The 25224-nt window shown below is 40.9% G+C and overlaps 1 protein-coding gene across 7 annotated transcripts in view; it reads right to left on the reverse strand.

The window, feature by feature from the left end:
- The window catches only part of CTNND1 (catenin delta 1), a 45386-nt gene that overhangs the window by 17833 nt on the left and 2329 nt on the right, over window positions 1-25224 (reverse strand). For 4 of the 7 annotated variants that reach the window (XM_037838378.1, XM_037838377.1, XM_037838376.1 and 1 more), the window contains exons 2-6: window positions 7857-7975; window positions 6348-6639; window positions 4271-4342; window positions 3329-3481; window positions 2376-2911 (exon numbers count right to left, since the gene is read on the reverse strand). In XM_037838378.1, coding sequence (XP_037694306.1) covers window positions 2376-2911; window positions 3329-3481; window positions 4271-4342; window positions 6348-6542 — 956 coding nt within the window. In that variant the 5' untranslated portion in view covers window positions 6543-6639; window positions 7857-7975. Of the gene's footprint in view, window positions 1-2375; window positions 2912-3328; window positions 3482-4270; window positions 4343-6347; window positions 7762-7856; window positions 7976-25224 lie in introns of those variants that run through there. The other 3 variants (XM_037838374.1, XM_037838375.1, XM_037838379.1) reach the window with 3 other exon arrangements.

A 25224-nucleotide genomic window follows, 5' to 3' on the forward strand; every position in this document is an offset into this window, starting at 1 on the left:
ACAGAAGTCAAACCTGAGGTAAATCCTCCCTGTCTGGTACTACCAACAACCACTAGAGGGTGAATCTGTCACACTATTATTTATTCATAGCCACCAGGAAGGAAGAGACCCATTATCTGTGAGCTCATCTCACTCAGTGGCTCCCATAGGAGAGGGAGACTCTATTGTGTGGAACTCTCCAAATAAGCCTGTTGTTTGTTCAACAAAACCACGCCCCCAGTCACCAAACCCTCAAGCCCGACCAGGGTCTGCCTCACAGGTATCAACATCAACCACTCAACAGAAATTCAGAAGGACAAAGAAAGCATTTACTAAAAATCACCAAGACTACTTTAAAATATCAATGATATAAAATGAACAGGTTAAATTGCTAAGTTTTAAAAGTAGACTACTCAACAGTGGGGTACGATTCTATTTTAGTAGGGGAAAGATGTCAAAGTATGCTTACTTGCTTAGGAAAAAAAAATAGAAGGATATGCATCAAAATGTTAACAGTGGTTCTTTATCAAGCAATAGTGTGCTCTGGGTTTTTTGAGTTCTGTATTGAGAATGTTTTTCTTTTCTTCTTATTTTAAAAGCGCTTACAAAACAATTACCATAAGCAAGATGGCAAACAGAGTGATCTGACTTGTCCTTCTTTTACAGGCACTGGATCATGACATTCTTTCCTTTGTTTTACAAATAACAAAGCTGTACCCAGAAAGAGTAAGTGACTTGTTTGACGCTACAGAGCCAGTAGCAGAGGCACAAGCAGAAGTCTTCTGACTAGCCCAGTCTTTTTCCACTCACCACTCTGTCTTACTGTTTTAGTTTGACCTTGTATTACTCTCTCCCAGTCCTGGAACAGGAAGCAGCTAATGTTCTTGCTGGAGAAGCAGGTTTCCAAGTCCAACACCTCCCTGGAACAAATCCAAGGACCAGGCCCCAGAACCATTCTCTCTATACCAATTGCCACAGCTAGGCACAACACTAAATGACCTGGCCACCCGCACCCACCTGGGTCCAATCACTCTTTACCAATGAGGAAGTCAGAAAAAGCAGGCTTGTACTAGAGCCAACACCCTGGGAAGACTCCTTCATTGACAGCTGCTACCTACCACTGCTATAGATTGCACCAGCCGAAGTCTGGTGTCCCTTCAGGAATAAAAGGTGAGTCACATGGGAGTTGGATTAGCTGTCCAGGCAAAAACTGAAAGGTGGGTGATTCAGGCTTAGATAATATGGTCTCTATCCCTGTATCCAGCCCAGTTCACTGTTAACTAAAGCTGTGTAATACATTAGGAAAATTAGCACCAAGGCATTTTCTTTAGAAGGTCTTGACCGCACACAGAGAAATTCACCAACAACTGCTAGAGCACTGTACCATCAAGACAACCATAAATCTTCCTTATTTCTCATCGCCTGGAAACACCGTCTCAGGTTTCCACGGGTCAGCAGTGTCTAAGCCAAATCTGTTTTTATACCAAATCTGTTTTTATGCCACCCCAAACTAAGAATGGTCTTTATATTTTTAAAAGGTTGTTAAAAAGAAGAACAAGATGAAAAAGAACATAAAACAAGATAATATATGGCCCAGAAAGCCTGAACTAGTTCTTCAGATCCTTTACCAAAAAAGGTTTGCCAACTCCCATTCTAAAGCTTTCCCTCAAGGTCAACTATCTACTAGTCCAAACATCAATCACTCCCTTTTTCACCTAACTAAAGAATCCCCAGCCAGGGACAAATAGTAAAGCCAGCATAGGCAGCTGCTTAGTGACCTTTCAGAGTGTCACTAATGTACCATTCCCTAATGATGTCACCCCCAGTTCACTTTATAATCAAATGTAAGATCCTAAGCACACTTTGTGAGGTCAAGGTTTGTTTTTAACTTTGGGATGAAAACCACAGGATGGGTCTTATATAAACCTTAACTGTCTATTCTGGCCTCGAAAGCCTAACACCCTCAACACTGTTCTTAACACCAAATCAGAAGCTAAAGAAATTCTGAGGAACAAGTAAGTGTGTATCCCATGGCCCCAGTCATCAGGTTGTTTGTGCTTCTCCTTATCACCAAAAGGGAGTCAGATCTTACCCAGAAATAGCAGAAACTCGTGGCATGGAAGCAAAGTCCACCCTTTAGGACACAGACCAATAACCATCACAAATCCTCTTCTATAATTACAATATGACGTTTATAATGAAAAAAAGAAAATATAACAAATCAATATTAAGTAAAGTCAGAAAAGGAAAGAACAGGGCTGTCTTCCACCAAAAAAAAAGGCAGTTGGGAGAGGGTTACAAGAGTCTCTGATCCTAAAAATCTCTTAAAGTAGAAGGAAAAGCTACCCCTTCTACTTGTCTTGCAAAGACCCTTTCCTCCCTATATCCTTGCCTACCTGAGGCGTCGTCGAGGGTCAGAGGGTGTCCCAGTCCGACGGGCAGTGCCATAATCAGACATCATGCCATAGTCCAGGTCATCATACCCCATGCTACGCTGGTCATCCTCTAGCCCATAAGGCTCTGGATGAAAGCGATGCAGATCCACGCTGCTCCCACCTACCCGAACCTGAGGCTGGGGACCATAGACGTCCTGCCTACTAGGTGCCCGGTAGCCCTCCATGCTGGGCCTATACCGCTCCTCAATGCGGGTCACCCGGGACAGACTGCCATAGTTGTCACTGCCAGCCGGATAACCATCTTCATAGTGGCGACTATATCCATCAGGAGGGTAGTGGAAATTCCTGGGAAGGGTAGCAGTGCCTGCTTGTCCCACATAGGGACCAGGTCCCCCATTGCCATTCTTGCGGAAGTCACGACCCAGAGTTTGGATATAGTTGTTAGACACTGAGGAAGCATCCACAGGCAGCCCGTCTGGTCCGATAGGGACTGGTTGTACTGTTCGTGTTGTCACAGTCTTCACTACTTTCTTGACCTTCAAGTAAAGAACAAGACAAAGAAAATAATCTAATGATGGGAATGACCAATATAAGCTTATATTCTAGAACACTAAGAAATTAACTCCTACATCCAGCTCACTGTCCCTAGAAATGCCTTACAATGTATTTTTCTCTCCATCTTATAGGAAGTCCCGAAGCAGGGAAATTGCCCTGGCAGTAACTATGCCTATAAGGGAAGCTACTGCAGACTTTGATACAACTCTCTTCCCCCATCCAGTTTTCCTCATACCTCTTTTATCTTCTCTATCTGGCCAGAGATCACTTTCTTTATGCCTTCACTAAAGATCAGTGGCCCTTCATCCACCTTAAATAAGTGCTTAGTTCCTCCTCTAATAGGGACCATAGGAAAACCTCTTTCAACACTTCTAGACCTTACTCGAGTCTTAGCTTACTGTGGTCTCTGTGCGCCGAGTGGTCCCATCATCAGAGGTCTCCACAGAGACAACAGACATGGCTCCCTCTGGGTCCTCCTCCGTGTACGTCTCCACAATCTGCCCCGGCTCCTGCATCCTGGGGATGGTGCTATACAAAAGGTGACTGTGATCCTACAACAGAAAAGAGAAAAAGGAAGAAGCTACTACATTATACCATATATATTAACAATCCATTCCAATGAAAAACATGGGATGGGGACCAGGTCCTGGGGACCAGGACTCCTCATGCACCCTCTATAGGCCCCAGACTTTTTGGAGGGATGGCTATCCTCATCTTTCTAACTTGAACAAAGAACAGTAGATATAATTTCCCAGTTCTGGTCAATTAACAAACATGAACTGAGTTAACTATAGCCACATCAACATTCAAGTAACAGAAACAGCAGATTTAACTTCCCAGTTCTCATCTAAATGGATATCAACTGTGTTAACTGCAGCCACATCTACATCTGGGTGACCCTTCAAGACAATATCTCCCTCAATAAATAATGAACTTTTAAGATGAACCAGAAAATTCCAATAAAAGTCGACTTCAGACTGGCTCAGTATTACTCTCAGATACTACTGTCTACGGCTGAAAAACAGCCAGGTTTTAGGTAGGGTTTTCTGCAAAGTAGACACATATCCTCTCTAGAAAAGGAATGCAAGAATTAAGGGGTCAAATGGTGGGGAGGAGAGGAATATAGGGAGTGGTAAAGATCAACATTCATTAAAGTTCATTCCAAAATAGAACTACATATATATTTTAGAGCTCCACTCATTTATTTTCCTATATGAAAGAAATGAACATTAATGGGTGGTTACAATGTGCCAGCCACTTTACAAGACACCAGTATGCTCTTATAGGTGGGGGAAGGAAGAAAATATGAAGTAACCCAGGCCTTGAGCCCAAAGAATTACCTGGGGTCCGTTGAGTTTCAGATCTGAAAATTTCTGTCTCTCAAGGTCAGCATCGCCCACAAACCGGCCGTTCTGAAACAAAGCCCCAAGAAAACAATTTATTTTATGGTCTTCCTTTGCTTTATCAAACACAAATGATCCTTTTTCCAAACAGGAAAAGTTTTTCAAGAAGATATCTGTGGCCTGCAATCCTTAAATCAGTACTCATAAAAGAACCAAATCACTCCCTAGTCTTAGCACTTTCCTCAAAATTGGAATCAGTCCTGGAATTCTGGGAGACTGGATCTCTGGAGCATAAGAATGTAAGCTCCATGAGGGCAGAGGGCTTTTGTTTGTTTGGTCAGTCTGTTCACTAAGTATGCCTAATGCCTTGAACAGTGCCTGGCACATAATAGGCACTCAAACCATTTGCTGAATAAACAGAAGAGACTCGGATTAAGCTCCCCAGCACCCAACCTTTTTGGAAGACTACAAGAATAAGGAAAGTTGGATGGGCTAGGTTGGGGGTTTCCAAAAGCCTTCTTTATTGTTCCATGCTCCTTAATGCTCTACTGGCATTGGAAACCCCCATATCAGGCGACATTTTTAAGAAAGCATCAAGAGTCTTGAGTCTCCTTTTCCAAGTATTAAAAAGAAAACCAGTAGCCCAAGTCCTCTCAAGCAAACAGACAATTCAACATCTTTATCACCAATTATTAAAGCCACGGAACACACTCCAAAATGTCATCCTTAAGTTGTCCTGTCTTAAGCAGGAGGGAATAATCTAATGACATTATACCATGTAAAAATACATTTGCCCGTTCCGTCTCCAATAGATTATACACCCCTATTAGGTAGGGTGTATAATGCTGCATGGAGAGGAAATTAAACACTACTTTCAGGAAGAAGGAAGGGTGTGGTTTCATTGCTGAGTAGAAGTTAAAAATAAAAAAGAGAGTGCGAGCAAGTAAGAGAGAAACCACACACTAATCCTGGAATTCCCCACCAACTCCAAGCCTGAGCAGTCTGGCTCCCCCTTTTAATATATATACTTCTCATCCTTAACTCTACTCTGGTAATCTATAAAAATCCTGGAACATTATAAACACATAGCTTCCTCAAATTCCTAAACATTCCCTATTTGGGGGGATAACCTGTCCTTTCACTTAAGTGCAAAGTTACTCAGCATGAGGAACCTATTCCTGTCTTAACAAATAAATAAATAAATAAATAATCAATGAAAAGGACTACTGAGTATGAAAAACGTTCTGTTTCCCACCCAGAGATCTCTTAAGATATGGTCTATCAGACAATGCCTACTACACACACATGCACACACACATAACAGTCAAAAACAGACAAAACCTCAGGCAGATTACATCGCAGCCAAGTCAGACTAGGGGGACATACGAAACACAAGATACTTCTCTTTTCTAACACCAACTATCCCAAGTCATATCACAGAGTCAGACAACCTCAGAGACCACTGGCTCCAGTGGTTATTTGGGTTAAATAGCAGCATGATGCTCCCTCTCCAACTCTAACCAATGGAATTAACAATGACCCTTCCTCCAAGAAATGATTTACATAACCAAGAAAAAGAGCAGACAAGGACAAAATGGAGCAGGGGCACAAAATTTACAGATACTGCCATACTTTCTGAGCACAGACTGTACCCTTAGAGAGACTGAACTGGAACTAAGAGTATAAGATGTCTAACTTTCCCAACCACTAAGCAGGCATTGACTTTCCTGGATTTCTGATACAAAGAACAATCAGAGAAAACAGAAATAACTTGAGTACTAATTCAAACTACACAATTCTACCATTACTAGAACCGCATCCCAATCCAGAAACCCCACTCCAGGAAAACAGGAAATTAGAAGGACGCTTCTAGAGATAAGTCCACCCAACTGAGCACAGCAGCAATATTCTCTATCTCTTAGTCAGTATTTATCCCCCTCTGGAAAGGTTCATTGTGAATCATGAGCACTGGAGAGCCCATAACCATCAAAAGAGTAGCTTCACAGGAAGGACCACAGCTACTCTGTAACCATGCCAAAATCCTACCTGCAGGTCTCATGGAAAGAGGGGTTACCTGATGCCGGCGGGTGAGGGTGCCGTTGGCCATGAGTGGATTGGCATCTTGTGGTGAGACCCGGACGCGTTCCAGTTGCGCCGAGACGTGGCGCCGTTCCTCCTCCAGCGCCCGGGTCAGCTTCTCAAACTGGGCCTCTTGTTCCTTCACAGAGGCCAAGATGCTGGCGGTCGACTCCACCTCTGAGTCGTCCATGATGGTAAGGGGCGGAGCCGCCGCAGGGCAGGGTAAAAAGGAAGGTGGATCACAGAGGGAGGAGGAAGGCGGGAGAAGGCCCCCCCCGCACTTCACACTACCGGGAAAGGTAAGAAAGAGGAGAGAAAAGGTTACAGGTCAGAGAAGACAGATGCATTATTAATCCCAGAGCCAAAGACGCCCTCTCGTGAATCTACTGCAGTACAGAAAGCAAGCCACCACCAGCCTGGGAACCCATCACCAGGTCTACTAGAGCAAGATCCTTTTCCCACTATCCTCCTCAACACTTCACCAGAAATAACTATTTAAAGGAAAGGTGCAACTAGATCCAACTACACTGTTGGTAAGAGAGGGAGGATGTGGCTAAGCACTGGAATCATAACGCGAGACTAAAATTAGATTATCTGTCCCTGCGAAAGTTTATTGGCATCAACTGCAATGAAGTTATAACTCAGTGTACAAACAAGCACTCTCTGTCCTGCAGGAACAAGACACTCCAGAGATAATGGGGCAATACAGGTTTTACTTAACCTCTCCCAAATCTGAATGCTAAAATTGCTGCAGTGGAGGTAAAATATATTAAATTAATATGTCAAATTTAAACACCAACAAAAAATGGAAGTAATAAGAACTTCCCACCAAAGACAGGAAACAAATTAAGGCCAGATCCTCAATTTAAAAGCCCCCATATTTAATACATTGATGAAGGGGCTTTCTTCCTTTCAAAACTAGTCTACCACATTGAGGGCAAAACTTGTTCCTTAACTAATGGAGACAGAGAGCACTAGAAGACAAAAACCCTACATGTAAAAAGGCACTATTTTCAGGGACTTTCACCTCTTAGGCTCAAACTCTGAAATTATTCCCCAACGTATTTGGTATCCTAGCCTCCAAATAGTCAATGGGCGGAACTTCCTATGAAACTCTGTAATCCTGCAGAAAGCTCTAAATAGACCACTTTTTACCTTTTACTTGCTCCAATTCAGGTTAAATATTCCAGTAATCTAGAGGACTTATGTATGCTGTTTCTACAACAAATGATTACAAATAAAAAAATCAAGAGCTCCCCATACCTTTATTATATAAACAGCAAGTTGGTTAATAAATGAAGGGGCATTGTATTCAAACTGCTGGATTTCACAAGGTTTCTCTCTTATAGCTGAGATTTCAGGGCCAGTCCAAAATGTACAATATTGAAAAACAGGTTTTGGAATCAATTCTCTCCCTTACTCCCCACCCTCTCATCAACCCCTAAAGAAAAAAGCACTTAAAATAGATACTTTTTATTCTTAATAAACAAATTTCCATACACACCTGTTAAGAGAAGGTCGTAACTGATTGAATTAACACAGAGAACAGCCCAGTCTAGACTCAAAAAGTCATGGGAGAAGCATCCCAGCCACCACAGCAAGGAGGAAGCAGGAAGGAGAGAGCTGTAGAAATATTTGGAGGAAAAATGGGAATGAGAGGAAAATAAAATATATCTGATACATAAAAATAAGAGAAGCAAGGCAGGAGGTGTATTGGAGGAAAGACATTTGGAAATGGAAGGGAATAATTTAAACTACGACTTGGAATTGCTTAATGTAACAAGACGCCCTTTGGACTTGGCTGTGTTTTCTGATACATGGGACTTGGATGCAGTTTTCATCAAAACCTGGATTCTGCTTGAACTTCCATACAGAATCAGGACCAGGTTACAGTATGAATAAAAACCCATTACCCCCTAATTTCCAGCAACCAATTGGGGAAAAAGAAAGAAAAAAAAAAACAAAACGCTGCTGTTGGAATGCCCTCCCCTCCTCTTCCCACCTGAGGCAGAAACCTCAAAGCCCTGTCCCAGCATGCCCGCAAAGACACTGAGAAACCAACGTAATAGTGGAAGGTGAGGAAGACATGTGGGGACTAGCCTAGCCTGAGCCTTTTGCTTCAGCTCCCTTTCCCACGCTCCCCAGAGTCCCACCAAACTCAAATTCTTGGTCCCGTCTGCCTTAGAATATATTCAGTGTTCAGCAAGCAAGAGTACCCAGAGGAAACTAATGAAGAGGTACCCAATAAATTCCTCCAGTATCAAAAACACCTATTTAATTCTCCATTAACTAGGACTCCTTCCACTGGATCCAGTCCCTGAATCTGAGAAAATGGTGGCCCTTCTCTAAATCCTCCTACCCTAAGCTCTGGGCAACCCAATCATTTATCAATTCCTATTCTTCCTTTCAGTCCAAAGCCCATCGGGGCTTTCTCATATTCCCACCCCACATTCCAATAGACCACTCAAGTCTTTAATAAGTAGTACCCTTATAAAAAATGTTGCTCCCCTTTCATCTCCATTTCTTCATTTTAAGCACTTGCCCTTAATCGCTATGTACAATGACCTGTGAACCTTCCACACCAAGAGGACTCAAGAGAGATTGTTCCAGTTATTGAGTTTCAAAAGGCCTGAATTGCAGTTACCACTCTGGCAGCCTCTGCTCTGTAATCTTTGCTAATAAAAGCCCAAACTACCACTACCACAAGGCATACAGTGACAGCCTGCCCTGCTGAAGAAAGATACTGTCACCCTGACACTTTTTTGTCCCTGGAACTTTAACTTATTCAGTAAAGGGGGTTAGGAAGAAAGGCAGGGAAAACTACCCAGGGTTCCAGGTCAGGAAACAAATTCGGGAGAGACACTGGCTTCTCCGATCTTCATGGCATTAAAGCTGACCATCTGCCTCTACTTTGGGGAAGAGGGCAGCATAATTAAATAGAAAGAGAAGATCAAATTTCTAAGTCTAAAAGCATGGAGAGAGTTTCTACTTCAAATTGGGCAGAAGCAGACAGAGGCTGTGTGGGATAGAATAGAACTCAGAAGATGGATCCCAGCCTGGCTCTGCCACTAGCCAACAACAGCAGTTGGTAACTGCCTTGTTCTCATTTGTAAAATGCTAATACTACCACTAGCCCTGACTAACTCCAAGTTGCTGTGAGGATCAGGTGACATAATGTATGTTACACAAATATGAGGTATTAAGTTGTTTCAAGAGTTAGTTTCTCTCTTCCAATTATATTACTAACGGTAATGCCTCAGCCCAAAACTATTTTGTGAACCAGCAGATGAAATTAATTAATCAATAGCATAACTGGGTTCTAATAAGTGGATGCGCTGGTTTCCCTACATCAACTCTATTTACCAGGAGGACCTACTTAGACCAGTGTTTTTGGAACACAGGGTGCTTCTCTAGTGTCCAGCAGTCATCACAGCATTATATATGATCTTAGCAATTTACTACCAAGGAGAAAGGGAAGGTGGAAAGAACCAGCAGTTTACTGAATGTTTTACATTTTATCATCCTGGTAATCCTTACAATACCCTAAGGAAGTAAGTTTTATTGCAAATAAGAAAACAGGCTCATAGGTTTAAAAAAAAAAAAAAAATTAACCAGCATCTCACAGTTAATAGCAAAATTTTAATTTAAACTGTCAAGTCCAAAAAATAAAAGTTCAATATAAGATGGATAACCCCTAAGAGACTTCTTCCCAACCATCATAGGAAACAAGGGAAAAGAAAGGGTTCCAATTTTCTTTAGGCTTAAAGGTTATCCATAATGTCTAGATATGAGATATAAGTGGGAGAAAGGAAAAAATGGGGGGAAAAAGGAAACATGAGTTGGGGAAGAGAATAAAGTGATTAGACAAGCCACAGTAAATGGCCCCATAGCTCAGAGATTTAAGGAAAGATTCCTCTCCATCTCATGCACATCATAAAAAGATTATGCTACAGACCAGAGTCTGCAAAATATTAACTGACTTTGGAAGATAGGCCAACACCTTTCCAGGTTTGCTACTTACTATGTTTAAATGGATTATACTTGCTCTTACCACGAAGAGACCACTGAGGAATTCCCAAAGTGAGAAAGAGACACATAAAGTGAATCTTGCTGTTCCTCTAGGGCTAAGTTTTTTGAGAATAACTAGTTTTACTCTTAAGCCACAGGTCCTATTTTACTGTATTCCCCACACAGTGGAAAGACCCTACTATTACACAGTCTCCCTCATTTAAGCAATAACAACAATAAAAATTCAGTCTCTTCTCTAAGAACTCTAAACCAAAAGAAGTTAAATTAAATCAAATACCCAGAAGGACCAAACAATGCTAACCGGGCAGCAGGGTGAAAATCACTGACCAACAGCACAATCCCTGGAATGGTTTGTTCTGCTATACGTTCAAGAAGGGAAAAACAAAATTCCAGACTACGACCAAAAGACCTGGGGTTCAAGTCCTGGCTCTGCCAAAAACTAGCTGGGAGACATTACTGCAAAGAGAGGAAAAATAATTTTTCCTGAGACAGAGAACTTTGAACCCACCAAAGAGACTTTGGGTTCTTGAGAAATAACTTATTTTCTGTAGCCAGCTCCAAAGGCAGCTCTCCTCCCTTCTTTCTATTTATTCATCATGAAATCAAACCAATGTCACGACTATATAGCCTCCCTCTAAGAGGACTGATAAGCAAAACTCCATTTCCACATCATTGTGGGATTTCTAAAGACTTTTTGTTAAAAGTGCACTAAGCCTCCTACTGAAGAGTACCACAACAATCAATAAATCATCATACCTGTAATACTACAAACTGTATCATACAACATTCCAGCCAGAAAAGTGAGACCTGTAGGCACCTAAATGTTCCTTTAAAACACCTTTGATTGCCTTAACTGACATTTGCCCCAAAATTCAAAGCAATTATTCCTATTCAACCCCACATACACAGGGAAAAAAAAAAAAAAAAAAAAAAAACCTGCCATTCTGGTTTCCAAATCAAAGGTTGTGTCAATAGTTTTTCTATGGCTGCTTATCACAAAGAGTGCTTGTATCAGAGTCCAAAGTCTAAGAAACCCACCCCCTACTTGATGTTCCACTCTAAAACTCACTGTCTGAAGCTCACAGTCAGAACAATTCTGGTGATTCTCCCTTCACTGGGGAAGACTCACTTGCACTCTAATCCTCAAATGCTCAGACGTGATTTGCATAAAACCTGAAGAAGGGAAGGTTCTGCTCACTTCCCAATCTCAACTGAACTGAGAACTCTGAGTCACAAAAGAATCATCTCTGCTTTATCAGTCACCTGTATTCCGAAATTAGCCTTGACTTAGGTGTTGGCAGGTTCCCTGGTTCCCTGTAGATCTGCTTTATATGTCAGGCTCAGCTTCTCCACTTAGAGCACCAAAAAGGCTGACTGACTGAGTCTTATAGGACAGCAAGGAAAAACTGGGTATCACTGTATCTACCATGAAATCTCTCTGATAAATTAAGGGACTCTCTGGGCAAATCACCCTCCTCTTAGGAAAGAGTGATGCATGTATCCTATTGGGGTTTCAGAGCAAATAAGGAATTTTAAAATAAGAAAAGTAAATTAAAAAAAAAAAATACTTCTTGTTATAAAGGAGGTTAAACTTGTGATCTCCACAGCTTAGTAGGACACCTTAAACTACTTCAGTTTTATAATCCTGACCTAAAGTTACCTGTCAACATTTGGTTTTTACTGACTTATCAAAAAAGAAAACAAAACTAAACAAAATACCACTATTATCATGACCTCCTAAATTCAGAGACCAGATGGAACATTCTTCTTGCTCTCTTTTCCCTGCTCAATCATTATTGGAAACCACCCCCCCCCCCAATCCATCCCAACCATAACATACTAAAATGGGTAAATGCTGGGCTGGCTTTGAAGTAAAGGAAGGGTGTGGTTCTCAGCTACAGAAGGGGCCCAGGACTGAAAAGCTATGGAAAAGAAACAAAACCTGCTTCTCCCTGGAGCATGCCTGACACACACACAGGACTGGTCTAACAAGTCCTTCTGAACTCTCAGGCCAGGCTGCCTCCTTCTCCTCCCCCATTACCCACGTGCCTCTCCACAGTCTTCCAGTGGGACAGAAACTCTGAATTTGCTCTCAATCCTGAGAAAATCTGAGACACACTGAGTTACTTACCTGGATCCCTATTGCCACCTTGCCAAAGGCGTCTCACCTAGCCTTATAAGGAGAAAGCAAGGATTTAGGGAGAGGCCGATAAAGAAACAAAGATAAGAGGGAGGGGCAAAAAACAGAGAGGTATCAGACTAGAGGAAGGGGAGAGGCCAAATGCCTTTCTCTTTCCCACTAGAGGAGGAGGAAAACCCAGTTGTCAGGGACACAATAGAAAATGATAAAAAAAATCTAATCAAAATGGAAAGGTACTATACTGTTGTGTCATAAAAGAGAAATCTTAAAATTAACAAGGCCATGACCTACCCTGGGCTAGGCAAAAAATATTCATGGAAAAGCAGCTTAACCTTAGTGTTTACTAGAGGTCACCCAACTGTATGAGTTCACATTCCTTTTTTAAAGAAGAAGCTACTCACCAAACCCCTTTAGTTTCTTTCTATGGCACTCTCCCCATCCCTTTGCCCATCATTTGAAGACCTGGAAAAGTGGAAAGCATGTGACTGAGTCATATTAACTCAGTCACACTTCCACAGAGCCCTGAAAAGAGACCAACAAGACTTCTCTTTCTATCAGGTTGAGTTTGGACAACAAGCAACAAAGAAGAAGTTTGCGGACCTATGAAGAAATCAATCAGACCTTATTTCCACTACAGGACAGACAGTGGGAAGTGTCATATTTGAAAAAATAAAGTGAAAAATCCAACCTTAAAAGGGTTAGAAAAGTTGGGAATTATTAATTATTGATCTCCCCTTACAAGTTATCACACATAATCCTTTCCATACTCTACTAATGTTGGCCCTTTTTTAGAGATGCGTAAACTGTACATCAGAAGTATTTAGTATCTTGCCTAAGGTAATAAAGCTAGTAAGTAGTGGAAATGCATCTGTTCTACTTGAAGTCTATGTTCCTTCTCCTTGGATACAGTGGGATGAGTATGAACTCTGTATGTTTCCTGTGGTTAAAAGTCATTCTAACACAGAGAAGTTGGCTAAAAGTAAACTTGGCGGGGTGGGGGGTGGCAAATAAAGGGGATGGAGTGGAACCAGCAGCTTAATCAATTCTGAGAAAAAGTAGCTTGCAATCTACCTCAGATTTCCCCTTTATTAATAAGGAACAAGTACATAGCAGGTAGTACAGACAAAAGGTAATATTTTATACAGATCACCTACCTCTCCACTGACAAATCTGCTGTAAAAATCTAGCTACATGCTGCACTGTCTGATCGCATAACACAGCCCAGGAAAAAAAGTATAATCACAAATATCCGTACTCTTATTTTTAATGTGGCATCTCACTAAACCAAAAGCAGAGATCAGAGCTGGGGGGGAAACAGAAGGAACTAGAAGCAGGGAAGATTGTGCTAGCTAGCAACAGAACAGAGGGGAGGGATTGTTCTAGCGGTATGTTAGCAATCTGCCTCTAGGGCAGCTGTCCTTCTGGGCAATCAAAGGCGGGTTTGTGTGTGTGCTCAGGGACTAGCCAGCTTGGCAAGAAGTTGAGAACTCAGCCACCCAATCCGCAAAGTGAGAAGAGATGTCTGTTTCACAGCTGGGATTGAGGGCAGGGAAAATACAAAACAAGGAGAAGGGGGGATGGGGAGGGCAGGGAGTGCTACAGGTGCTATTTCAGTCTTGACATAGGAATAAAATCTCAGGAAACTACCAGCCAGCCCCTAGTTTTGTGCTAACATTAGAGAATTGCCAGTACTTCTCAATACAGAAATCAAAGAATGGGTAGGTTCCTCCTGCTCTGTGGTATTAGGGTGCCAGTTAGAAAGGTGAGACCTAAAAAGCAGGGCCCCAGCGTTGCCTGTTTCTTTGTCCTGTTTAGGTATCTGCAGTATATACAATACATAAACATTAACATCTACCTCCTTCTAAAAGTCCTTTCTTAATCAAATCTTAGCGATCCATAAATAACAATAGCAAACAAAATTCAGTTAGATCTCCAATGCTAAGAGAACAAGGCCATTTATATAACTCAAGTGCTAAGGCGCAATAGGCCACAGTCAGAATTCACACTGCCCCTAATCTCTCAGAATAGCTAGATGCTCTGAGACCCATTATACACAAAGACTGCTCTCTTCTCAGTAGAGCTCTGTAGCAGAGAGCTGCTCTCCAGGGACAAAGAGATTTCACAGGAGAACCACAAAGACATCGCCCCTCTCTGTTCCCCCGCTCCCAGCTTTCTCACTTCCTGTCAGTAGCACCAGACCACAGTCTCCCAGAAACAAACAAATACAAAGTGCTGGATTCTGGGCTGCCGGCCAACCGCATTCCAGGGCATCCTGTCTACCAATCACCAGCAAGAGCTCCCACTTTGCCCTGCTCAGTTCCTTATCATGTTCGGGAAAACAACCCTCCTCCCTGCCCCAAGCGAACACTACATAGGACAAAGCTCAGGCCTTTAAGAATCAGCAGAAAGATACTGTATAAGGATCTAAGGGTTTGGAGGGGTTGAGTGGATTTTTAGGATTCCTACTTAGCAAATTACTTTGGAGGCACAGCACTGGGGATTTTAAAGCTACTGATGCTGTTATATCCGGTTCAACTACTTATGATACATCCCCCAAAAAAGCTTCATCATGCCAATCTGATTACCAACCTGAATTCAGCCAACAGAATAGTCTCACTTGGAGAACTACTTTAGGATACATCCTCTTTTACCCTATCACCCATTTCTACTGTTTTCAAAGTCCTCTTTTCTCCACAAGCATAAAGTTGACTCCTAAAACAGGCCCCACAGAGAACAAACAAAGGCAGCAGACTCCACCCCACAAAGAGACACAGACAGGCACCAGCTTATCAGGTCCTGGGAGCGAAGTTCCCTGCTGTCCCTAGAGAATGAGAGGAGGACCACTAGGAATTACACAGCAGCCTTGGCGACAGAGAGGTCAAGACAAGAACCTCAGCTTTTCCTGCTTGCTGCACTTCAGCCCCTGAACCCCTGAAAGTAGGTCAAGAGCTAAAGATTTGGAACCCAGTCAGTAAAGAAAGTCTCCCTTCCTAATAAGGGTCTTCAGTTGACTCCAAGAAGGGAGATAGAATACATTTTTCTATTATCTTGTACAAGCCCATTGGAAGTTAGCCCTAAACCCCAGAAGCACAGATGCAGATAGAGGTTAAGGTCTATTGGCCAGATTCTTGAAATCCAAGGAAGGGACATTCTTTGCCCAAGGGGCTCAATTCCCTGTGCGTTAAACAGCACAAGGCTCAGCACAGAGTTCTCCAACCAGGGCACATTCCAGGCAACTAACTAATAAATATGCTATCATTTCTCATCTTTTCTCCTCAATTTTTTTGTCCTTCTTCTTTGATAAGCTTTGACCTACCAGAAGGACTCCAGGCTGAACCCTGATCTAGGCAGCAAATGATGCGAAAGTCTGAAACAGCACAACTTGGAAAGACTTAGCCCATATCTGGATCTGGTATAAACCAGTGGAAGCAGATGGGATAGGAATACACAGAATAGTCCGCCATTCTAGGGCTGGATAGAGAAGTGAATGTTTAACACTGTGTTTTAGATCAGAAGTTCAACACTAAGGCCTAGCCACTGCAAATTGTATCATGGAAGTGCATGAAAACAGAAGTTTAAGACCTCATACTTAGCACCAAATGTGATTAACTCCTTTCCTCTCTCGAATAACTTAAAACTTGGTTATAATTGGTAGTATTCGCCCTCATTCATAGCCCAGCTAAAGTAAATTATAGTCAATTAAGTACTGTTGTGGGATAGATATACAAAAGCAGATGAAAATAGTGGAGTTTAATACAGAAGAGTTTTCCAAGGCACTTAAAATAAATAAATGAAAGAGTTTTCAAAGGCACACCCCAGAGAACTGAACACACCCATATCAATGCCGCTGTTGCTCCACTGGATGCCTGGCAGGTTTCCTGCCTAAAATTGAGCAGGTAAAGACAGAAAGGGACTGCTGACTCAGAAATATAGTCACCCTTGTGTGTAGGGAGGCAGAGAGACCAGTATAGCCAAACGGTTACAACTCAGCATGACTTCACCAGATGTCCTGGTTCTAATTGTAACTCTGGTTGTTTGCAGACATATTTAGAAAACCCAAGCAAAGGAATAATGAATGGGTAAGAAGAAAGTCACTGGAAGGGCCCAAGACTTAAGCTGAATACTCGATGGTTGGAAAAGCATGAATCTGCTTGGCTATATAACTTCCCACACCCTTCTCTCCCAAAGCTGAAAGAATTAGAAGAAAGGGTGTCAGGAAACAGAATGTAATTGAGAAAGGTTCAGCTACATTCCAACTAGCCAACATCCCACATACTATTAAGGGTGCCTGAGAATCCAATCCCACCACATGAGAGTTGCTGGGACTCTGCTAACACATATCCAATTCCTTCCCAGCTCCCCACCCCCACCCAGACCTCCATTCCCTACTCCCAAATACTCTGAAAAGCAGCATAATTGAGATGGCTTGATGAAGGCACCAGCTGTTTCCACCACTCTCCTTCCCCCACCCCAGAGATCACAGTTCAAGCTCACATCAAACACTTAATACAACTGACTGGTCAGTAGGAAAAAGCCTGGACTAAAATAGCAGGAAGAAAGCCAACTGGCCCCATTTAGAAGGAATGCTTTCTTTGCTCAATTTAAAAATAAGAAAGCTTTATCATCCCCTCCCCTCTGTCCAATAATGTTCTCCTTTTCCCAACCTACCCCCTCCTCAGAGTCAGAGGTTTCAGTTTCTTCCATACAACTCCTTGATCTATTTTCAAATGTCAGGGAATACTAGGGAGGTGTCTGTAAGGTTAAGTGTAAGATAATGTCTCGGAGATTAGAGGCTTCCTGAACTCCAACAGCCAAACCTAGTACAGGTGCCCATAAGGGCAAAGAGACAAGAACCCACACAGCACCAATTTCTGATGTTGCAAGTAAGGAGAAAAGGGAGCAAATATTTTTCAGCCACACTTGACCACTGACGGTAACAGGATTTCCCAAGGCATGGTAACTAGTTAAGAGTGCTAATATGACCGGCCCCTCCTCCACCCACATTCCAAGTCGGCCCATTACCCAAGAAGGAAGGGAAGGAAGCCACCACTTCCTTTTCAGACAGGAAGTGACATTGGCCCTTCCTGTCAAGTTTTAAACAAATTGTCCAGCTGAGTTTCAATGCTAACATCCTCTCCTGAATTTGCTCCACAAATTCAAAACGGAGAGGGGAAATGGAGATATGGTCTAAAAGATTCCCTTCCCCCAACAGGCAAGTCCTCCATACCATGCTAAGTGCTGGCATAACCCCCAAATCAGGCAGTGACAATTGTAATTCCAAAACAATACAGGATATATAGGTAGATAATTTCACTTCAAGTTAGCCACCTTTTTACCATGTCTACTACCGTGAACTATTCTTCTCTTTGTCACATACTAATTAAAATAACCACCTACCTGAGAAATCACAAACCAATGAAGCTTAACTCAAATGTTCACGTTTTATCATCCTCAAACCTGACAGACTGATCAGAATGACCTGGGGAGCTTTAAAAAAATAAAAATAAAATCACCCAAATCCACCTCCCTGTCCCCCCATACCTCGATTCCTTGAGGGGAGGCCTGTTTTTAAAAAGTGATTCTGATGATTTGTTGGGAAACACTATACTGGCCTCTATCACTGACATCTCTCTGACCAACACATTCCTCTTGTAAAAAGGGTGCTAGTTATAAAATACATTATTTGAGCATGTTTTACTGCTCACCAGATAGCTCAGCTCATTATTCAGTCTGGATTAAAGGCTCTTTGAAACCATGTATTTAAATGTAAGGATGGCTGGAATTACACAGTACTAAATCCTATATTCTAGACTCAGAATTTCTACAAGAAATTACTAAAAGACTGCTGAGAAGAGTCTCAGCATTGCCTTGTCAGCAATGCCTTCCCTGGAATCCTGATTTGCTACACTGAAGAATATCCCTATTTATACTGCAGACTGCATGACCGCATTAATTTTCAAATATCTTAACATTTCCTCTAAGGAAGAAAGAGCTGTACCAAAGTTTCAAACATTGGCCCCATATTCCATCCCAAAAGAACTCCAAAGTCCTAAATTTAGCATTTAAGTCTCTAGATAATTAATAGGTCAGCTGGCAAAATAATAGAAATAACCAGAAATTCTGGATTCAAGTGTTAACTCTAACACTTAACAAGTGAGTCATTTTAACTTCAGGATTGAGAAAGAAAAAGTGAATTGCAAAATGTTTGAAGAAGAACCATAAAGAGAAATATTTCCACAAGGAAGCATGTGTCACTGAAGGTTTAGGATAGAAGAAAGGCATTAAAAAACATGCTCTTGAGACAACCACAAATATTCTAGCCCCATCAATAAATGGTGAAGTAATACACATCAAACACCCATTTAAAGTAATGTCAAAATTTTGGGGAATCTGTAATTGCCTGGAGTATTTCCTATGCAAGATGATACCGCTACCTGACCAAAGGAGAAGAGACAGGGAGGAAAAAAAGTATATTTCCTGGTTGAAGTCATCTCCCAAGGATGATATTAAATAGCAGGATGACAACTAGGTAGGTATAATTAAAGGGAAGAACAAAGAGTAACCAGGTCAAGTTCCAAGACTCAAGACAAAGTAAGAGAGAGAGAGGGAGACAGAGGAACTCTTTACTGAGGGACAGACTAGCTAAACCAGGAGTCATGAGATGGAAAATAAGTGTGGGTGATTCGAGACACAGGTACTCTGGTAATCAAAGATCCTTTCACTTTCCCATGTGGGGTTGCCATAGAGCATCAATCATTAAATAGCTGGTGCTTATTCCTCAACCCCAACCAAAGTCATCCAGGACAAGTGGCTCAGTATATGCTTTAATAACACTCACTGCCTGAAGATAAACATGGAAAAGGAAAATAGTAACATAAATTGGTTATTAGAGTTGATCAAATCCCCAGCAGTACGAAACAGACATATAGATAACGTAACCTACAACGATCCCTGAAGCCATTAAATCCCAACAATTAGGGTTTTGGAAAAGGAGTGGTTTTTTGGTCGAATAAGCAAAGGGAGATGCAGCAGTGAGGCAGGTGTAATAGTTGATTAAAAGCACATAACCACACCAACAAATGCTGTACTCAAAAAGAAATCGTACCCAGTCTAGGCTGCCACTCCTTTTATTGCTAGAAAATTGACTACGTAGATTAGAAGGTGGAGAAATTTATTTCTCCAGGTATGAAAATTTTGCATCTCATCTCATTCCCCAAACACTACAGCTTATACTAAATAGTTGTCTACTATTATTATCATTCCCAAGACAAGGGTCAACCTATGCAAAATCTACTATACAAATTACTTGCTGACTATACTCACATGAAAATTCTACAATGGGAGAAAGATGGCGGCTGGGTTAGGTGCTGTCAATGCCTTTCAAAGACAAACAAGAAATAGGTAATAGCTGTTATCTCGGAGGTCTGAAGTGAGGAGACAATTTTTCTTTGTACAGCATAGTACACAACAAGGCCCTACATTATCCCCACTCCTTCTCCCCCTTTCCCCCCACCCTCACCATTGAACCTCTCTGGTCAGGTCTACTTCTCCTCCCACCTGCCTTGCTCAAAGGCAACAACTAGCCTCAGGGCCTTTGCACTTCCAACTCTTCTCATATGCACATGACCAGATTCCACTATTTCTTTTAGGTCTTTCTTAAATATACCTTCTAAGTGCGGCAGCCTTCCCTGACCACCATATATAAAATAACCTCACTCCCACCCAGAACTTCTTATCTTCCATCCTCCTCATTTTTTTTTTTTCTGAATAGTATTATCACAGTTTGACATTCTACATATTTACTTGCTGATTATTCATCTCTTCCAACTAGAATACAAGGTCTGTTGTGAGGACAAGTACTTAGGGCTATGTGGCTTATTGTTGTACTCCAGCAAGAAGTGGCACACAGCTTTTTTTTTTTGAATGATGATGTTTTACTTTTTCAATGAAAACAAAAAGTTGAATTTTAGAAACTAAATCAACTTTGTCTCAAGTCTTCTCCCCACCCACACTTTTTTCTAATTGCAATCTTGGGCGCATGAATTGGGGTCTACTGTAGCCTTATCTGATTCGGCTGACCTTCAGTAGGGTAGACATTCAAGTGGCCAACTTTGCCCTGGTTTACAAAGTAAACAAAAAAGAGGAGAACAACAGAGAGATTACAGAAGTTCCCCCATTCCAATAAAGCAGCAGTGGAAAGAAATCAGATTAGTACCTATTTCTCTTTCAAAACAGAGTATTCTATTTTAAAAGTATGTTGAATATACACCAGCTACTTCATTTCAATGAGATTTACTTCACTTGCAATGAAATGGGAACCGCAGGTGCTTTGATAAAAGGTATTGAAAGGTTGACCTCGTTTCTTTAACAATGTCTTATGTCCTCAACTATCAGAATATATTTTGGTTTCTTAAAATAAAAGTTCCCTAAAACAAAAATCTGTCCACTCCACAAAAGAGACCACCCAGTGTCCTGCTGCATTCCAGTATAGAACACGGGAAGCACATTCACTAATGATAATTTACTTGGGAAAGTACATTTATTTTGCTCTACTATCAACTGAACAGAAATGAGTAGTTAGTAAATGTGGATGAGATCTGAAAATCAAAAAGATAAAAACTAATCTGACTTACTAGAAGAGATCATTCTTCTTAGATTGCAATTGTTGTAATCCTATTTTAGATTTAAGTGAAATAAACCAGAAGCAGTATCCTAATACTTCTACCTTTGGCTCATGAATGCAGTTTATTCTAGAGTAAGAATCAGAAACTTCTATATAGCGTTAGTGAGGCAAAGTGATACCCATGAAAACACCAACCTAAGGGGAAAAAGGACAGGGAAGATAAGGAGAGGTAAAGGAAGACACTACAGAGAACAGGCAAGCAAATGAAATAGAGAAAACATAGGATAATCAATAGAGGCAAATGTGGATAAAATAGGTGGGGAGCTGGGAGGAGGAATCTACAGCAGGAGGCTATGGATTGCCAATAGAAATTAGTTTCAATACCGTTCAGGACACTAGTTTCATGGGTTATTTAGTATAAAGGAGGGGCAGGAAAAAAGAAGGAAAAAACCTTAGGCTGGGAGAAACCTACAAGTTTCCAGCAAGGCTGCATCTTACAGGTATGTATCTCCCACAGGCCAGTTTAGCTTTTCCATATATAACAGCAGATCTCTTTCTTAGAAGCTTCCTTTCTCACAGGGAGCATTCAAGAACCCAAAATTTCCATGTCACAGTTTTAAAAATGTCCACAAATAAGGGCTTGCAAATAGAGAATGAGGTTTCCTGAACACAAAAGAGGGAAGCTTATTTCAAGAAAAGGGATAACAAAGCTTGTCTTAGTTTGTATACAACTGTTTCCTCTACAACCATTCATAACTGAATGTTATCCTACAAAAATCCTGCTTGGACAAATAAGACTTTGAGGTAAAGGATCCAGTTCAAAATCAAGAATAATACACCCAAACAAAGCCTTTTTCAATCCATTCTCTACATAAATTAAAGTTTACCCCTTGGATGCTAAAGTTCTATCTCTTAGAGGCACAAAAAGGTGGCAGAAACTTGTATTACTATTTTTTCCCTAAAGGATCAAAGTCTCGAAAGGAAAACTATTGTAAAATAGTCAAGCTTTGCCACCTGTTTATTTCCCCACCCCTACCCCAACCCCACTCACACACACATTCTCACCTCACTTTATTAAGTTACCATTCCCATACCACCCTTATTTTGGACAACCCTGCCCACACAACTCTTCAATGTTGACTATTGCTAAAGATACTTTTTTCCCATTAAAAAAAAAAAATTGGCTTACACCCATCTAAGAAGTCTATTTATTCTTCAATATAAACATCTATACCTATCTCATAGAATCTTAGGTTTTAAGAGAACTTAAAGAGCATTTAGACCAACAGGCAAATGATATTTGAATTCATTGAAAGTATTCATTCTAACAGCAAACACTTACAAGGTATTACTATTAACAGGGCACTCTTCTATGAATTTTACATATATTAAATCACTTAATCTTCACAACAATCCCACAGATTGGTTAATATTATTATCCCCATTTTACAGAAAAGGAGACCAAGGCCCAGAACAATTAAGCAATTTGCCCAAAGTTACACAGCTAGTAAGTGGCAGAGCAACATCTTAGCCCATGCAGTCTGACTCCAGAATCCATGCTCTTAACCACTATGCTATGCTGCCTTGCCTCGCCATATATTTGTGAAACTCTCAGATTGGAAATTCTCAATCTGGCCAGCATACTGATCACAATATACAGAGTAATAAAGCATGTGTGTCCAAATGTTAACAGCTGATATCTAGGGAATGAACAAGTTATTGAGCTATTCTGGCAACTTAACTGAAGTTTGAAATTTTCTCAAAACAAAAAGTTAAAAATTGCCTTTATCGTCATATAATGGAGCATGTTTGTGAAAGTGATGATCAAATTACGTATTACCTCTTTGGTCAGCAAAGAAGACTTTAAGATAAGAAAACTCTTTGGGTCCTTATAATGCCTTCACCATATGTCTTATCTAAATTGCCGTATCAGTCCAGTCTGATGGGGAGGAAGCTGTCCTGAAAATGGGGAACCATCCCCGAACCAGAATAGTACATGGGAGCCCAATCTCAGTACTTAATATTTAATAATGAACAACGTGCAATTCTAAGTAGAATTAGGGAGGAAAAAATTACTTCCAGAAAGTACATTATACAACACAACTAAATACAAATCAATCTACACCCTTATTTCCCCTTGATAGTTCTAAACAGAACAGTTGTCCTTTCCAGATCCTGGAGTCCCATTCTACAATCTCCCTGCTAGGCTATATAACGCTCTGTTGGATACCTTGGAGGCAGCTGCATTTAAGCAGAGCAACTGCTATTTTCAGTTTCATGTGGCATTTAACCCCTTTTGCAAGGGAAGAAAACATGAAAGAATATTTGTAGTTATCTACTTGATTACCTACAATTCATTCCTTTAGGCAAGTTTTTTGTTACTATTATTCTAAATTACCAATGAAAAATAATTCAGGTACTTAAAACCAATACACTTAGTGAACAAAATCTCCTGAAGTTTCATAGCTGAAGCAGTGACAAAAAAAATACGATATCCAAACATGCCTTCTTTGAAACAGTGACATTCAAAACTACCATCCCAAATGTTTTATGCTTTTATTAACAAACGTAAAAACCAACACAGAACTTCCTAACACCGTGCTGAAAGCAACACTTTAGTACTGCTGTTTCAATGTTTTCAGCAACCACTTCCTTTCCCCTAGAAAATGGCTACATTTCAGGTTGTCAGTGGTTGAGTGATCCATTAGTATACTGACACCTTCCTATATTATGACATGAACGGATTTGGACCATTACTTTTTACACGATTCTTTGGATTACTTCCCCAGAAAGGGAACAAGGTAAAGGAAAAAATTTAAATTTAAAATCCTCAATTATTTCCAGAAATTTTGCTTAAAAATGGAAGGGAAGAGATGCAGAAAAGGTTGAAACTACAGTCTAAAGTAAAAGTTTCAAAATTTTTTTGCAATTTTATTAATCCATGTTGTTTTGCTTCCTACTTTAACTTCCTTTCAGCCTTCCCCACAGTTCCTCACTGATTCACATCAAGTGCCTTATTTAATCAAGGCTTACTGAACACCTCACTATGTACCAGACACTAAGATAGGTGCTAAAAGGATAGAGATAAGACAGTACCTACACTCAGGCAGCTCAGTCTAGTGGGAAACACAAAAATAAACAATTACAATACAGTGTGATAAATATTTGAACTACCTGCTGGTTGACAATATCATTCCAAACCATATACCTGAAAATTCTCTGGAAAAAAAAATTGAAGTTTAGGACATTTTCAGTTAAGTTTAATAAATAAGACAGCAATGGCACACATATGGAAAGATCCCTGTTCTAAAGATTGAAATAATATCCATTCTAGGATATCCAGCTCCCCATGGGCTTTAAGGAAAACTGATCTTTCACATGCATTACCCCAACATCATGGGGGGGGGGGTGTCTAAGTGAGGACTGACCCTGCACAAGATGAATACTCACGCCTCTAGCAAGGGCTCATTTTAGTTCTGGCTGTTTTCTCCATTCTCTCTGGAGAATGGAAGTGTTTTAGTAGTTAAGTCCATGGACTTTGTGGTTGGTCAGACAAGGGTTTAATCCTGGCCTCTGCCACTTACAGGCAGAGTGACATTTTCAGCAAACCTCTTGGCTTTTCTGAGGCTCAATTTCCTTAAAAACATTTGTATGTAAAACGCTTAGCACATGGTTAAAAGTGGGGGGTGGGGGGTGGTTACAAACAGGAGTCCATCAGGCACCAATATGGAAAGCAATAAATCATACAGAGCTAATCATTTTGTTCTTCCAATTGATAGTGATCTATGCTTAATTTATCCGCATCCATCCTATCTCACCCATCCTTAGAAAGCAACTACCTCATAAACGGAAGGTTGGATTGCAATTACTTGGAGCTTTATATTTTTAAGATCTCCAACAGTCCCCATTTTTTGCTAGTTAAGAGAACATGTTCCAGCCCTTCTGACTCACCATAATTGGAACCCTGAGAAAGGCACTAGAACTCTAATCCCTCAAAAGGAACTGCCACCTGGAACACAGACCTCACTTAACATAACAAAGAAACCAACAGTGTATAGGAGTCAAACACAGAAAGAAAAA

This window comes from Choloepus didactylus, chromosome 6 (assembly GCF_015220235.1).
Source record: "Choloepus didactylus isolate mChoDid1 chromosome 6, mChoDid1.pri, whole genome shotgun sequence".
NCBI lineage: Eukaryota > Metazoa > Chordata > Mammalia > Pilosa > Megalonychidae > Choloepus > Choloepus didactylus.